The sequence below is a fragment of the Passer montanus genome, unplaced genomic scaffold (assembly GCF_014805655.1).
Source record: "Passer montanus isolate IOZ18808 unplaced genomic scaffold, ASM1480565v1 scaffold1, whole genome shotgun sequence".
Lineage (NCBI taxonomy): Eukaryota > Metazoa > Chordata > Aves > Passeriformes > Passeridae > Passer > Passer montanus.
Window position 1 is genome coordinate 5,971,389 of NW_024356504.1, and position 16,847 is coordinate 5,988,235.

Sequence of the window (16,847 nt, forward strand, 5' to 3'; positions counted from 1 at the left end):
TAATTTCTGAATCTGAATTACAGCCAAGAAGACACCTTCACCAGCAGACGCAGAAAGAAGGAAACTCAGGCCAGGCAGCGGTGGTGAAAAACCTCCTGAAGAGCCTCCATTTACTTACCAACTCAAGGCTGTACCACTGAAGTTTGTCAAGGAGATGAAAGATATAGTGCTAAAAGAAGCTGAGTCTGTTGGGTCTTCTGCAATCTTTGAAGTCCTTATTTCACCATCCACTGCAATTACCAGCTGGATGAAGGATGGAAGTAACATCCGAGAGAGCCCAAAACACAAGTTTATTGCTGATGGCAAAGATAGGAAGCTGCATATTATTGATGTCCAGCTGTCTGATGCTGGTGAATATACTTGTGTATTGAAACTGGGGAACAAAGAGAAGACCTCTACAGCCAAACTTATTGTTGAAGGTATTTCCTCTTCAAATTGTTAATAGGCTAGCCACTCCTCAAACTAGAACTGCTGCTTTGTAATTTTACAGTAGTTGGTAGATGCATCCTTTTGTTTCCCTCAATCACTACACATATTATATAAGGTATTTCTGCATCACATGTTCTGTGTATAAAGGAGACAAATCAAAACAATTTGTTCCCCACAGAACTCCCAGTGCGGTTTGTGAAAACCCTTGAAGAAGAAGTGACTGTCATTAAAACCCAGCCACTGTACTTAACGTGTGAGCTTAACAAAGAAAGAAATGTGGTCTGGAGAAAGGATGGTAAAATCATCAAAGCCAAGCCTGGGAAATTTGCTCTGGGTGTTATTGGTTTGTCACATTCCCTCACAATCACTGATTCAGATGATGCTGATGCTGGCACTTACACTGTTACTGTGGAAGACTCTGAACTATCATGCTCATCTTGTGTTAAGGTAGTAGGTAAGTAATAAAAATCATGTTCTTTTTTCTCTCTAGGATATTTGGACTGCTTTAAAATTATGAAAACCTTTTCTCATTGTCTTACAGTACAGATAAGATTTTTACAGATATTAAAACTTGTTGTCCTACAAAATCTCTTCATTCTTCTTCTTCTTTTTTGACACATCTATTTCTAATAGAAGTCTGCTAAGCTGTTTTCTTGTGTAACTTTTTGTCATGCAGAAGTTATAAGGGACTGGTTAGTGAAACCCATAAGAGACCAGCATGTTAAACCAAAAGGAACAGCTACTTTCAGCTGTGACATTGTCAAGGATACACCAAACATTAAATGGTTCAAAGGAGATGAGGAAATCCCTGCTGAACCCACTGACAAGACAGAAATCTTGAAAGAAGGAAATAAAATTTTCCTGAAAATCAAGAATGCTGGTCCTGCTGATATCGGAGAATATGCAGTGGAAGTTGAAGGTCGCAGATACCCAGCCAAACTGACCCTTGGTGGTAAGGAAGCTTTTATTTGGATTATATTGAATCATCTTGTAGGCCAGTGTTGAAAAACATCGAAATAAACAAATTATTATAAAGCTGAATTATTATAAAGCTCTATCAAAACTTGATCTAATCATATATGTGTTTATTTGTGCATTGTAGAACGTGAAGTTGAGCTTCTGAAGCCATTAGAGGATGTTACAGTTTATGAGAAGGAAACAGCAAACTTTGACACAGAAATATCTGAAGATGATATTCCTGGTGAATGGAAGCTGAAAGGAGAAGTCCTGAGACCTTCACCTGTAAGCATCCTTGAATTTTAAAACACAATTTATTTAAATTAAATACTGTGAACAGGTTCCTTGAATTTTTATGTTAAGATGTGTCATTGCTACTCAGTCCAGAATATATTATTAAAAAAACTGATTATCTAAGTAAGGATTATATTTTATAAAAGCTAAGTTTTGAGGGCCTTAATTTTCTTAAAGTATTACAACACATAATTCAAGCAATAATAGAAATATCCTACGTACATTGTGGGAATGATTCTGACATTCTGAAGAATTCTGTGGAATGCTGAAGAAATGTACTCCCTATTTTAATTATTGAGTCAAAGTGTTAACTTTACTTGAAGAGCAATTTCATTCTTTCTACCTGACACTTCACCATGTATACAATGTTTAGGAAAATCCCTTTATTAAAAACTCCTAGCAGCAAGGCATTTGCATTACGTTGGTATTTGTATTTAACAAAGTCTGTCACCTCTCCAGACATGTGAAATCAAAGCCGAGGGAGGAAAACGCTTCCTAACCTTACACAAAGTCAAGTTAGAGCAAGCTGGCGAAGTCCTTTACCAGGCCCTGAACGCTGTCACTACAGCCATCCTGACAGTCAAAGGTACCGTGTCCCACGGGGCGTGACACCAGCTTAGACAGAGTTCACATGGAGCTCGTTACAAATGGTGTGTTATCTTTTGCTTCCAGAAATCGAACTGGACTTTGCTGTGCCCCTGAAAGACGTCACTGTTCCTGAGAAGCGCCAAGCAAGATTTGAATGTGTCCTTACCAGAGAGGCCAATGTTATATGGTCTAAGGGCACTGATATAATCAAGGTTGGAGAAAAATTTGACATCATTGCGGATGGAAAGAAGCACATTCTTGTTATCAATGATTCACAGTTTGATGATGAGGGAGAATACACTGCTGAAGTTGATGGCAAAAAGAGCACAGCAAGACTGTTTGTGGAAGGCAAGTGTTTTCTCATGAACAAAAGAACAAAAAAAAGGATAAAGAAAGTATATTTCAGGACTACATTAGCCTTTTTACTGATTGTATTTATGTGTCTACATTGCAGGTGTGAGGCTGAAGTTCATATCACCTCTACAGGACCAAACAGTGAAAGAGGGGGAAACAGCTCACTTTCAGTTTGAACTTTCTCATGAGGACATGCCTGTGAAATGGTTCAAAAATGACAAGAGACTTCACACAAGCAGAACAGTTTTAATTACTTCAGAAGGCAAAGTTCATAAACTAGAAATGAGAGAAGTAACACTTGATGATATCTCAGAAATTAAGGCCGTAGTCAAGGACTTGAACACACAAGCCAACCTGAAAGTCTTAGGTAATTACATAAATAATTTAAAATCTGCTATAGAATAAATATTAACTATTTTTATAAGTAGAAAGTGACAAAATATTGACATTTTAGTACATTTGTATAACTAATTTATCTTATCCACTATGGCTTTTATAGAGGCCGATCCATATTTCACTGTGAAATTACAAGACTACAGTGCTGTAGAGAAAGATGATATTACTCTGGAGTGTGAACTTAGCAAAGATGTGCCAGTAAAATGGTACAAAGATGGTGAAGAACTAATAGCTTCCAACAGAATTTCCATAAAAACGGAAGGCTTGCGCCGTATCCTGAAGATCAAGAAGGCTGCAGAGAGTGACAAAGGGGTTTATGAGTGTGACTGTGGAACCGACAAGACAAGTGCCAATATCAGTGTGGAGTGTAAGTAATTGTGTCTTCGCTAAGGGAAAGGAGCAAAACCTTTGTAAACCAGTGTAGACAGACAGAAAGACACTCTCCAGAAAGCAAGACCAAAAATGTACCTGTGGAAAAGATGCTGTTATGATGAATGGCTGAAATATCTAGATTTAAAGTTATAAACAGTGAGAGACCATACAAGAGACCATACAAGAGACCATATGTTTGATGATTACTAGAGAGAGTTACTCTCTCTGTCCAATTGCCATCAGGAAATAAAAATAGTTTAGTTCACTGTAACTAAATCTCTGGGTTAATTATTAGGAAATATATTCTCACCAAAAATAACTAAATTTTCAGACATAGAATAAGGCTGTAGACTGCCAACTTGTTGAGTTTTAGGAAGAGGTTAGATAAACACTTACTGGTTGTAGCATTTGAATGCTCAAAAGAAGGAAAAGGGAGAGACTTTAGATGCTTTCCACTATTACATTTTTGTGGTATACAATTTAAGAGTAAACAGATGCAAACTTTAGATTTTTTTATTTTTTTTAGCTCGCTTAATTAAAGTGGAGCGCCCACTGTATGGAGTGGAAGTATTTGTTGGTGAAACAGCACGCTTTGAAATTGAAATATCTGAGCCTGATGTCCATCCTGTATGGAAGCTAAAGGGAGAAACCCTAACACCTTCACCTGTAAGGATTCTTCTTTATTTTTAGACGATCATTTCCAGTAGAAAAACATGATTAATAATTGTGTTTTCTTAGTGGTTTCTTAGAATATTAATATCTGGGTGTGTGTTTCTTTATCACCAGGACTGTGAAATCATTGAAGATGGGAAGAAGCATATTCTTGTCCTTCATAACTGCAAACTTGATATGACTGGAGAAGTGTCTTTCCAAGCTGCCAATGCTAAAAGTGCTGCTAATCTGAAAGTGAAAGGTACAGTCTGCACTTGGACAACATTTCCATGTGTTATTCAGGGCATCAGAACAAATCTAGTGTCAGAAAGCACTGTATGAACTGATCTGAAAGAGCTCTTCTTTGATTTCAGAACTGCCCCTTATCTTTATCACTCCACTAAGTGATGTGAAGGTCTTTGAGAAGGATGAAGCTAAGTTTGAATGTGAGGTATCCAGAGAACCCAAGACTTTCCGCTGGTTGAAAGGAACAGAAGAGATCACTCCTGATGAAAGATTCGAAATCGTTTCAGACGGAACAAAGCATGCTCTGATTATTAAATCTGTTGCCTTTGAGGATGAAGTAAAATACACATTTGAAGCTGAGGATAAAAGAACAAGTGCCAAGCTAATTATTGAAGGTTTGTTAGACTTTGTCTTTTTAAGAAAGTTTTGTATCATATACTTGCATAGTTTCTGTTGATAACAGTATGACATGTTATGTTGTTATAGGTATCCGCCTGAAATTCATCACTCCTCTCAAGGATGTAACAAAGAAGGAGCGAGAAACTGCAGAGTTCACTGTGGAACTCTCCCATGAAAATATCACTGTGGTCTGGTTCAAGAATGACCAACGACTACATACCAGCAAAGTGGTTTCAATGACAGATGATGGCAAATTCCATACACTCACAATCAAAGATCTAACTATTGATGATACTTCTCAGATAAAAGTGGAAGCTATGGGCAAATCCTCAGAAGCTAAACTCACTGTTCTTGGTAAGAATATCCAAAATAATTTATATTAATTTATATTATCAGAAGAGTTTTATTAATAAAAAATAGCAATCAGAAAGTCTTGAGGTTGGCCTAAATCTAAATTACGATTTAAAAAAATCTAACAGTTTTTCTTCCTAGGGGCTCCATTTACCTATTCATAAAGGATGGTTACAGTAACTTTAAAATTTCATGCAAAGTTGCAAAATTAATAAATACATACATGAGACAGTGCTCTAAAACTCCTAGAGCATAAAAATATTTTTTTCAGTAATATTAGTAATGCCTTGAATAGTTTCTTAGGTGTTATTGTTTTCTTTTTTGTAACAGAATTGTGAATATATTTAATCGTTCTTGTGGGATATAAACAAGAAATATATTTTATGGTAGAAACTAGTTCTTTCTGGGAGACTAAAACTTCAGACTGAAATATGTCCTAACTTTTGCTTACAGAGGGAGACCCTTATTTCACTGGGAAGCTGCAGGATTATACTGCTGTAGAGAAAGATGAAGTAATCTTACAATGTGAAATCAGCAAAGCAGATGCCCCGGTGAAATGGATGAAGGATGGCAAGCCAATTACTGCATCAAAGAATGTTGTTATTAAGGCTGATGGCAAAAAGAGAATCCTTATTCTCAAGAAAGCTTTGAAGAAAGATATTGGACAGTACACCTGTGACTGTGGTACTGACCAAACCTCTGCTAAACTTGATATTGAAGGTATGGCTGTTTTAATGGACTGCTCTGTAGAGGTCTTTTGGGATCTGCTGGAGACTGAGGGAGTCAATTGTGTTTTTCTTCTCCAGACCGGGATATTGAGATTGTGCGACCACTCTACAGTGTGGAGGTGATTGAGACAGAGACTGCCCGTTTTGATATTGAAATCTCTGAGGAAGGTGTCCATGGCAATTGGAAGCTAAAAGGAGAACCCCTGACTGAATCAGCTGTAAGCGAATATTTCATATAAATTTTTATGCGTGTCTCAACACTTTGCAGGGAAATGGAGGGTGACTGCAGAAACTAAATCTGATATCCTGCTTTCAGGAAGTGTCACTATATTAAAAATAGTGGGGTTTTTTAATTAATAATGTTTTAAATGTAGTACAAATATAATCCAAAGTATCTAAATAATAAATTATTTTAACATAAAATGGTACATTCTGCATTGCTAACAACACCTAACAATCATGTATCCAAAGTGCAAAGACCTTGTGGAACTCACTTAAACATAATGGCATTTAAAAATGCAAACTTCAGATTTCATGCTTCTTCCTGTGGGTTTTGTGTTATATTTGGTTTAAATAGATGTAGACCACATTTCCATACTCTTTTGCATTTCTGTGACAGCTAAAATTGGAGGTAAATGGTATAGAGCTTCATCAAATATTATAAACTCCTTGCTGGAAAGATGTGGAAATTAATGAAACAATACAATCACAATTGGCAATAATTTTGCTTCTATGTAATAGGACAAAAGTGAATAATAGCAGAAGGATTGGAAGTTACGTGAAAATCACTGTCTGGATAAAAGAAAGAAAGATCTTCTTGAGGAAAGGTCACAGCATAAGCTTAGCAATTTCTAGTTCCCCTGAAGGAACCAGGCCTCTGACTGGTCTACGTATATATTAACATATTGGCTACTCAGTCAGCACAGAAATGTGTTGCCTCTTCCCCTTTCATACCAACTGTATTAGGAAGAGAGTTTGAAAGGAAAGACCTATGAATGAATGTTTATAGGGTATATTTCACATGGGCCCAAGAGTTGTGAATGGAGTAGAAGAAAACAGATTCATGGTATCAGAAGTAGGGGCTCTTTTGGTGAGTAATACAAAAAAGATACTGAAAAAATTATTTCAATTCTGTTTTTGCAGGAATGTGAAATCAAGGAGGAAGGAAAAAAGCACTTCCTTACACTGTACAATGTACGCTTAGATCAAGCTGGTGGAGTAGATTTTCAAGCAGCAAATGCCAAGTCTGGTGCTCACCTTCGAGTGAAACGTAAGTGTCTTTTAAACTGTAATTAATTGATTAATTAAGTGGAAACATGGTACTCACTGCCTCTTTGGAATGGGTGGCAAATCTCTATGCTATATTGAACCCACAGCAATCCTTTCCAAAACAACAGCTTAGGGATTAGTTACTCAGTTTGTCTTTTTTCTTTTTTCACTAAGGAATGTCCTATGTGTTTTTATCCTTATATATAATTTATTCACATAGGAGAGATAAAATCAAGGAGATGGCCTTGAAGGTTGCTTGATGGTCTGGCATCATATATGCTGTTATGAAATCAAATATTGCAAGCAAAGGCTCTGCTGCATCGAAGTGTCACGTTATCTGGAAAGGATAGGATAACAGTGATATCTGGGGATAGGGTTCAGAGCTTGATGGACAGGGACAGACTACACGGCTGAAGACCACTTGTTTCCCACTCCAATCCTAGCCCTCGCTATTTTGGAAACACATGCCTTATCTAGCAACAGGCATGCAAGGCTTGGCAAGGAGACAGATGCGGAGCAACTTTCCTGCTGACCTTGTTCAATTTAAAGAAACACGCGCTGCAAATAGGAAATTGTAGGTGACCAGCCCTCCCCTAAGAACCCAGGGTGGCCTCTTCTATTTAGGGAATTTAAAGAGCAGCATTGCGATGTCTGGCTCTCTTGAGGGAAGCCACCATGGAGATTAGTACGTAAGGGCAGCAGCTCTCTCTTGGGTAGAAGTGACTAATCTAAAAATTATGTCTTCTCCTTACCAAGCTCGAGTAATTGGCCTGCTGAGACCCCTCAAGGATGTAACAGTGACAGCTGGGGAATCAGCAACCTTCGATTGCGAACTGTCTTATGAGGGAATCCCAGTAGAATGGTTCCTGAAAGGAAAGAAACTGGAGCCCAGTGATCAGGTAAAAAAACTAAACTTTTTCTCATGTTTCCTCCTCCTTCTCCTCTTTCAAGTCTCTTCCCCTTCTTTGTTTCTTATTTATTCTCTCTCAGCTGAAATATTAAGCCACAGCAATATTGTAGTACTGCTGTGTCAAATGTTAAATCATCCCTAAATCAGATGCAACAGTTTTTCCCAGAAATTCCATATTCTGGAATGCTACAATTATTTATAATACAAAGGGAAACTGAGGTTCCAAAATATCAGTCATTACAACAGTGATTTTGTACCTGATTCTGCTGGAGACTCAGCCACAAGGATACTGAATAATTTTTGCTCAGGTAACCTATGGTTTCAGTGAGAGGATTTTGAAAGGTGATGTCAGAAAAAGCCTTTTTTTCTCCTGAATACTGAGTTGCAGTCCAATTCAACATATAAGGGGATTAAGAGGATTCAAATTCCATTTCAGGCATTTGTTCTGGCTCTCCAGATAACTCTCTGGGCAGATTTGCTTGTCAAGCACTTCTCACTAGCTATTTTTAACCCTTCATCAAGTGCTGCCTCTTAACTCTGAGATCTGAGCAGCCTGGAATGCAGTCAATTTAATGTTTAAAGTTAATGATAGGGAAAATAAATAAAGAAACCTGAATTAATACATTAAAAAATTGAAATGGATATGACTGGTTGTAAGACTATTTTTTTTTGCATGCTAGGCCTAAAAATAATGCGAATTCAAATAAAAGTTGGAAACTTAGGACATAGTAAACTTTCAAGGCATTGCATAACCTAACAAAGTTTCAGAACCTGTAATAATGCTGTTTAATAATACTTTGGTACAGATTGCTATTTCTTTTAAATACAATTTTTAACTTTTACAACTACATATTTTTTACAATTTTTAAATTTAATTTTTTTCAGGTTTTGTTAGATATTTCTGAGCTTTAAGAAATTTGCATAAATAAAGACTATTTAATAAAAGTAGTAGAATGTAGAAATAGGAAAATCCAAACAGAACATAATAATAAGAGACCCTATTACAGTATTTAAGTACAGATAAACAAAGTTGAAACTCAGCAGATGAGTCATGAAATAAATCAAGATAATTACTTCTGAGTTTCAGAATAAAAATATGAAAAGCTATTAAGCAGTGCAGTGGATAGATAGGGGATTGACTGCCTGGAAAGAAAAATATTATATGTTTGGTATTCTGTATAATGGAACATTATTTTGGTATTTTCTTTCTGAGCTGTCATTTTAATTACATGAAAGAAAAATCAGATTTCATATAGTTTACATATACAGTCAAAAGTGTCATTTGAACAGTTGAAACTTTATCAGGATGAAATTGGGAGTAAACCATATATTTACTCAATGCATCACTTTCTATCCATTCAAAATAGCCTCTTGAAATACATTTATAACTGTCTTTAAGAATCAATCTAATTGTACAAGTGTTTCATTTTGTCTGTTTGCTAATTCAAACTATTTTATTACCTCTGCGGCTGGCATTCAGCTGAACATTTATAACCTTTATTCATTGAAGGGTCTTTTTTGTTAACTGTGATTGCGAAGTAGTTTCTGCAATAGGTCATCACGGAAACTAGTCTTTTAGGCAGAAAGTTTAACCGAATTTTAATAATAGAAAGATAAATTGGCATTTCCAGAGAAGTGTATGTGGGGGGTGCCAAACCTCTTTATAGCTGAAAAAGTTTTTCCTTTACATGTAGCCGGCAGTAATGCCAACTTTTCTCATAAATTTGCTTATTTTTTGTATTTATTAATACCTGTTCAAAATAGACAACATCTCAAGTCAGTCCCAAAATCCTCAAAACTTTGAGGACTGAGCTATATCTAGTATATACAAAAGGAAGCTGTCAAAATGTTACATGAAAGTGGACAACCAAACTCTACACATCACAAATAGCCTGCTATTTCATGAAACATTTTGTAAATACTTGTTGTAGATGTTCATAATGGGGTTTTTATGTATTTTGCAAGGTGGTGACCCGTGCTGAGGGGAGAGTTCACACCCTTATTCTCAGAGATGTCAAGTTAACAGATGCAGGAGAGGTATCACTGACAGCAAAAGATTTCAGAACTCAAGCAAATCTTTTTGTGAAAGGTAAGTCAGTCATTTTAGTTAAACCATAATCAGCATTAATGTTCCATTCATGATTCATCCTGGAATAGGAAGCTGATACACACTATTTATCAAAGAATGGGATCATATATACAATATTTAAACGGTAGGTAACTTTCCATATTAAAAAAGCCACCTACTTAAAATCTCAGCACTTCACAGAAGAGCTGAACTAGGGAAAACACTGGAAATGGGTCAAATCTGGGAGATAAACCAGTTTGTTAGGACTTCCAGGGCTTTGCTGCAGTCCTGAACATTCAGTTGGGCTCAAGAGGACCCACGGATACCAGCCTTTGTGGCTCCCAGTGGCTTTCTCTGTTCTTTTTAATATCCAGAAACCTGTGAGAGTATAACTGCACCATCAGTCAAGGGACAACATAATGTTGTCTGTACACCCACTTGTACTGCTCACAGGCTGTGTTGTGAAGGAAAAGAACTGTACACACTGATCCAGTAATTCAAGGGAAAATTGAAAAAATAAACCTAAGTATTCTCTAAGTTCACTATGTAAGTTTGGAGTCGCTGAGATTACATGGGTATGGTTCAGCTAAAGAAATTGAATTGCAAGGCTTTTTGATGATTTTTAATTAAAATCCCTATGGACAAGGATGTCATTCAGTCTAATCTTACACTAGGCTGAAAATGAGGAAATTAACCTGAATTAACGAAAAATATCTGTGTATTAAAAATAAAAAATGTTTTAAGAAACCTTCAATAGGGACATCTAAGCCTTTTTGGTTATTCAGTCAAGGAAAATTAGTAAACAGCAAGGGATATTTCTATGCAAGCAGAAGACTGGCTGTAATTTAGATATTTTCCATCAAAAATGTTTCTGTTTCTTTTAGAACCCCCAGTTGAATTTACTAAACCACTTGAGGACCAGACTGTTGAAGAGGAAGCCACTGCAGTACTGGAATGTGAAGTTTCCAGGGAAAATGCAAAAGTTAAATGGTTCAAAAATGGAGAAGAAATTCACAAATCGAAGAAGTACGATATCATTTCTGATGGCAGGGTCAGAAAACTCATCATCCGCGGCTGCACACTGGACGATGCGAAAACATATGCCTGTGATGCTAAGGATTTTAAGACATCATGTTTTCTCAATGTGGAGCGTGAGTAATTCGCAGATTTTTCCAAAATGTCTGGGTGCTGTAAAGGCAATGTACTAGTGTCTGTGACTGGCAGTAGTGTCAATGTTGGCAATTTTTTACTTCTCTAGCATAGACTTTACTAACAATTTTCTATTCTCTTACAGCTATTCGTGTTGACTTCCTGAAACCCCTGACTGACCTTGAGGTTAAAGAAAAAGAATCTGCTCGGTTTGAATGTGAAATTTCTCGTCCAAATGTCAAGGTCCGTAGTGACACTTTAATCTCAGTAACTCCTTCAGCTAGAGGGGAAATTTTTGTTATATTGCTGTAAAAGAAATCCATGATGAGAATTTTAAAACCATGTTAATTTGTTCTGGAACAGGTGAAGTGGTTTAAGGATGGCATGGAAATTAGAAAAGGCAAAAAGTATGACATAATTTCTAAAGGTGCAGAACACATTCTTGTGATCAGTAAATGTGTCTTTGATGATGAAGCTGAATATTCCTGTGAAGCAAAAACAGCTCGAACTTCTGGCCTACTTACAGTGATAGGTAAACACAGTGTTTTAGAATCTAATATGTGAACAATAAAAATGTGGGAGAGGGTTTTTTTAATGGCATGCTTTAATCATCTTTTGAAATTCTTTTTGCAGAGGAAGAGGCTGTTTTCACCAAAAATCTTCCTGATCTTGAAGTAAATGAAAACGACACTGTAAAACTGATCTGTGAAGTTTCAAAGCCTAATGCTGAAGTTACTTGGCTTAAAGGAGATGAAGAGGTGCCTGATGGTGGTAGATTTGAACACATTTCTGATGGTAGAAAGAGAATTCTTGTTATACATAATGCTCATCCTGAAGATGCTGCCAAATACACTTGCAAGCTCCCAAGCTCTAGTACAACAGGAAAACTTACTGTACATGGTAAGAGTACTCCTTTGGTGCCCTTGTATTCTGAAAAAAAAATTAAAACATTTGAAAATGAGTAATAATATACAACTTGGTTTATTCCATTCACAAGTAAAAAATAATATATATATATCTACAAAAATGTTTTCTTTCAGAACTTGCAGCAGAATTTCTTACCAGACCACAAAACCTTGAGGTGCTTGAAGGAGAAAAAGCTGAATTTGTCTGTTCAGTATCCAAAGAAGCCATTACAGTACAGTGGCTGAGGGGTGACACAGTCCTGGAGCCTGGTGATAAGTATGACATCATTTCAGATGGCAAAAAGAGAATGCTTGTGGTTAAAGAATCTGTTCTAGGAGATACAGGAATGTATACTGTCATGGTTGGTGAAGCTAAAGCTACAGCACACTTAGCAGTGATTGGTAAGCTTTATTTTATCAATGTGTAGGTGCGTGTTTTGTTGCATTCTTTGTACTACATGATGTTCTATTTCTTCTGTTTTCTCAATTTCAGAAAAACTCAAGATTATAACTCCTCTCAAGGACCAAGAAGTTACTGAGTGCCAAGAAATTATCTTCAACTGTGAAGTCAATAAAGAAGGTGCCAAAGAGAAATGGTACAAAAATGATGAGGCAATATTTGATAGTGCAAAGTACATTATTGTTCAGAAGGGTGTAGTCTACACTCTCAGAATCAGAGATGCGGAGTTGAAAGATCAAGCTACCTACACCATCTCATTGACAAACCAGAGAGGTGAACACGTCAAAAGCTCTGCTACCTTAAAAGTATTAGGTAAATAACTTGCACTACATTAAAATTGTTTCATCATTTACATTCAACTTTTTATGAGGATGTAAAAATGTTTGCTTTTTTGTCATAACAGAGGAGGATCTCAGAATTGTTGAGCCCCTTGAAGACATTGAGACCATGGAAAAGAAAACTGTCACATTCTGGTGCAAAGTCAATCGCCTTAATGCAACTCTCAAATGGACAAAGAATGGAGAAGAGATCACATTTGACAGGCGCATTTTGTACAAAATTGATAAATTCAAGCACTCATTGATCATTAAAGATTGTGGGTTTGTAGATGAAGGTGAATACACTGTTACTGCTGGACAAGACAAATCAGTTGCAGAGCTTCTCATCACAGAAGCACCAGCAGACTTCACTGAACATCTTCAGGACCAGACTGTCACTGAATTTGATGATGCTGTCTTTACGTGCCAGCTTTCCAAAGAGAAAGTCAGTGTAAAATGGTACAGAAATGGAAGAGAAATCAAGGAAGGCAAAAAGTATGCAGATTTTATTATGCTGCTGAATGTGATCAACATGCTTGTTTTACTTTATTGCTTTGTCTAGAAACTAAAATGCTGTCTATTTTTCTCCTCCATAAAGATACCAGTTTGAAAAAGATGGAAATCTGCACAGATTAATCATAAAAGACTGTAGACTAGATGATGAGTGTGAATATTCCTGTGGAGTGGATGACAGAAGATCTAGAGCAAGACTTTTTGTTGAAGGTATGTGTAAAATTGGATGGGATTTATTTCAACATTATTTCATAACAGTATAAACAATAAACAAATAACACTGAATAAATTAACATTTATTTCAGAAATCCCTGTTGAGATTATTCGACCACCACAAGATATTTATGAAGCTCCTGGTGCAGATGTCATCTTCATGGCTGAGTTGAACAAAGATGGTGTGGAGGTCAAGTGGTTAAGAAACAACATGATTATCATCCAAGGTGACAAACATCAGATGATGAGTGAAGGAAAGGTCCACAGGCTGCAGGTGTGTGACATAAAGCCCCGTGACCAAGGGGAATACAGATTTATCGCCAAAGACAAGGAAGCTAGAGCTAAGCTTGAATTAGCTGGTAAGTTGCTTGTTTTGTGCTCCTTTTATAAAATCTTAGATTCATGAACTTAGTTTAACTAGATTGATTTTTGCTCTTTCAAGGAGTTTGAACTAAAATGAATACACAATCAGCCTGAGAAAAATGTTAAACTATTTGAGGATTGTTTAACAAGTCTGTTAAACTATGTGAATATGAATTTACACAACAAACATTTTTTGTTACACCATGCTGATCCAGCTGTTGAGGAAAACCCATCACTTTTCAATGTGTATATGCCAAGGAGCAAGATTTAAGATTAAAGGATCTTTAAGCTTTTAATTAAGTCACTGAAAAAAAATGAAAATTATTTGGCCTGCTCATTTAAGTAATATTAGACATATAATTCCTAATTTTTCTATTTTACAGAATAGTTAAATTAGTTCTCAAAAAGCACCTCCTTCTTTCCTGGATTTTTAGGACACAGTACATACCAACTAGCCTGTATTTCTTTCTCTGGAGTTGTCCTATGAGTAAATGTAGAATTTACACAGCAGCTCCTTTTACTTTTCTGTGTCAGCTTCTTTGCTGACTGCACAAGTATATCAATTTTTGTATACATATATATGCAAGTACTGAACTTTTCACACTCATCTTTCTTAGCTGCACCTAAAATCAAGACTGGTGATCAAAACCTTGTGGTTGATGTTGGGAAACCTTTAACTATGACTGTCCCATATGATGCCTACCCAAGAGCAGAAGCGGAATGGTTTAAAGCAGGGGAAAGTCTGCCCACAACAACTGTTGATACAACAACTGACTGCACTACCTTCAAAATTTATGAAGCAAAGAAATCAGATAAGGGAAGGTACAGGATTGTGCTTCGAAACAAACATGGCCAGGCAGAAGCATTCATCAATGTAGAGGTCATTGGTAAGTACTCATATTATTAAAACCTTGCTTACCATTATTTCACAGAATAAAAAGCCTCTGCTTCCCGTCATGGGAAAGCTGTAGATCACATTGAGGTCTTTCCTCAGACTCCTCTTCTCTAGCCAGAGGGAAGACAATTGATGCAATGCCCTGAAGTATTGTCATATCTTTAATAGATGTTCCAGGTCCAGTTAGAAACTTGGAAGTCACCGAAACTTATGATGGTGAAGTTGGTCTTGCATGGCAAGAACCAGAAAGCGATGGTGGAAGCAAAATCATAGGCTATGTCGTTGAAAGACGTGATATCAAGCGTAAGACCTGGATTGTGGCCACAGATCGTGCTGAAAATTGTGAATACACTGTTACTGGACTTCAGAAAGGAGGAGTTGAGTACCTCTTCCGTGTCAGTGCACGCAACAGAGTGGGCACTGGTGAGCCAGTGGAAACAGACACGCCTGTGGAAGCTAAGAGCAAATTTGGTGAGCAGAAGTTACGAAAAACTCAGTGTTTCACAGTTGTGTAAAAAAAAGCAGTACAAATTCTAACAATAGGAAAAACCTACATGTCTTCTGTTTCCTTTTTCCTCCTAAAATAAAATGCAGATGTTCCTGGTCCTCCTCAAAATGTAGAAGTTACTGATGTGAACAGGTTTGGAGCCACACTTAGCTGGGAACCACCTGAGGATGATGGAGGATCCCCAATTACTGGCTACGTTATTGAACTGCGTAACAGAGCTACCATCAGATGGGAGCCAGCTATGACCACGGGAGCTGATGAACTGACAGCTGTCCTGACTGATGTTGTGGAAAATGAAGAATATTTCTTCAGAGTAAGGGCTCAAAACATGGTTGGAGTTGGCAAACCAAGTCCTGCTACACGCGCAGTAAAAATCATGGACCCAATTGGTGAGTATGCAAAATATGTATAATTATGATTGCATTATGAGACTGGAGCACTTTGGATGCCACATGTGAAGGAAGGTTCAACTGATGAACATGTGTGCTGCGAATACTGTGTAGAGTATATTTTCCCTACTTTTGTCCTTCAAACATAGCAGGAGTACCTTGCCACCTCTTGGTTTAGTAAGAACTGCAAATATTTTTTCTCTGAAGTTAGGATGCAACCTCAATTTAAAAAGTCAGTTTAGAAAAAGCTATGCAAAGGTTTTAAAAATCATACTGTGAGATAGAAACAGTTAATTTGCAGAACCATGCTGCTTTATCAGTAGCATAAATCTATTTCTCTCAAATTTTTTTTTAGAGAGACCAAGTCCTCCCATTAACCTTGAGCACTCAGATCAAACGAAGTCATCAGTCCAGCTCACATGGGAACCCCCTCTCGAAGATGGAGGAAGTCCAATCTTAGGCTATATTATTGAAAGGAGAGAGGAAGGAACAGACAAATGGATTCGTTGTAACCCAAAACTAGTACCTGCTCTTACTTTTAAGGTAAAATATTCTCTTAATCAACAGGTAAAATGTGTAGATCGTCTTTAATATGAGGTAGTAAATGATTGTTTGTGCATTTTAGGTAACTGGATTGAAACAAGGATCCAGTTATTACTACAGAGTCTCAGCAGAAAATGCAGCTGGTGTGTCTGACCCAGCAGAAGCTATTGGGCCATTAACTGCAGATGATACTTTTGGTAAGCCGCAATCCATTTTGAAAAAACAATTAATCGGATAAGACACACAAAGTGCATCTTATGGGTAATATGTGTATTTTTCACCAGATAACTGGGACACTTTAGACATTTGAAATCATGAGCTATTTCTCCTCCATTATGAATTTTGCAGATAATTATCTGTACTATGAGATAGAGCCCTGTTAGGTTGCCTGAGGAGCAAGGCATGACCTTTTGTCTCCTGACCTACCTTTGTGGAAAGTGAGAGGTAAGAGAAGGAAAGAAAGGCAAAGATCCCTAAAAATGTATAAGTAATGCAAAATTTTTGCATTAAAAGGTAAATTAGATGTCATACATGGTAATACTAATCTCGCTTACTATCTCACATATTTTTAAAAAAACCC

The 16,847-nt window shown here is 36.9% G+C and overlaps 1 protein-coding gene across 1 annotated transcript in view; it reads left to right on the forward strand.

Annotated features, from left to right (window-relative positions):
- TTN (titin) overlaps positions 1-16,847 on the forward strand; it is a 238,110-nt gene that overhangs the window by 138,393 nt on the left and 82,870 nt on the right. Inside the window, exons 146-176 of the mRNA XM_039702997.1 lie at positions 24-419; positions 608-883; positions 1,106-1,381; positions 1,532-1,671; positions 2,140-2,266; positions 2,353-2,616; positions 2,723-2,989; positions 3,122-3,385; positions 3,917-4,056; positions 4,177-4,303; positions 4,416-4,682; positions 4,774-5,040; positions 5,491-5,757; positions 5,844-5,983; positions 6,909-7,035; positions 7,791-7,933; positions 9,910-10,033; positions 10,897-11,163; positions 11,307-11,404; positions 11,525-11,693; positions 11,795-12,061; positions 12,202-12,468; positions 12,560-12,838; positions 12,930-13,338; positions 13,442-13,566; positions 13,662-13,928; positions 14,550-14,819; positions 14,996-15,298; positions 15,422-15,724; positions 16,080-16,267; positions 16,350-16,464. Of these exons, the coding sequence (XP_039558931.1) occupies positions 24-419; positions 608-883; positions 1,106-1,381; positions 1,532-1,671; positions 2,140-2,266; positions 2,353-2,616; positions 2,723-2,989; positions 3,122-3,385; positions 3,917-4,056; positions 4,177-4,303; positions 4,416-4,682; positions 4,774-5,040; positions 5,491-5,757; positions 5,844-5,983; positions 6,909-7,035; positions 7,791-7,933; positions 9,910-10,033; positions 10,897-11,163; positions 11,307-11,404; positions 11,525-11,693; positions 11,795-12,061; positions 12,202-12,468; positions 12,560-12,838; positions 12,930-13,338; positions 13,442-13,566; positions 13,662-13,928; positions 14,550-14,819; positions 14,996-15,298; positions 15,422-15,724; positions 16,080-16,267; positions 16,350-16,464 (6,939 nt within the window). The remainder of the gene's footprint in view (positions 1-23; positions 420-607; positions 884-1,105; positions 1,382-1,531; positions 1,672-2,139; positions 2,267-2,352; positions 2,617-2,722; positions 2,990-3,121; positions 3,386-3,916; positions 4,057-4,176; positions 4,304-4,415; positions 4,683-4,773; positions 5,041-5,490; positions 5,758-5,843; positions 5,984-6,908; positions 7,036-7,790; positions 7,934-9,909; positions 10,034-10,896; positions 11,164-11,306; positions 11,405-11,524; positions 11,694-11,794; positions 12,062-12,201; positions 12,469-12,559; positions 12,839-12,929; positions 13,339-13,441; positions 13,567-13,661; positions 13,929-14,549; positions 14,820-14,995; positions 15,299-15,421; positions 15,725-16,079; positions 16,268-16,349; positions 16,465-16,847) is intronic.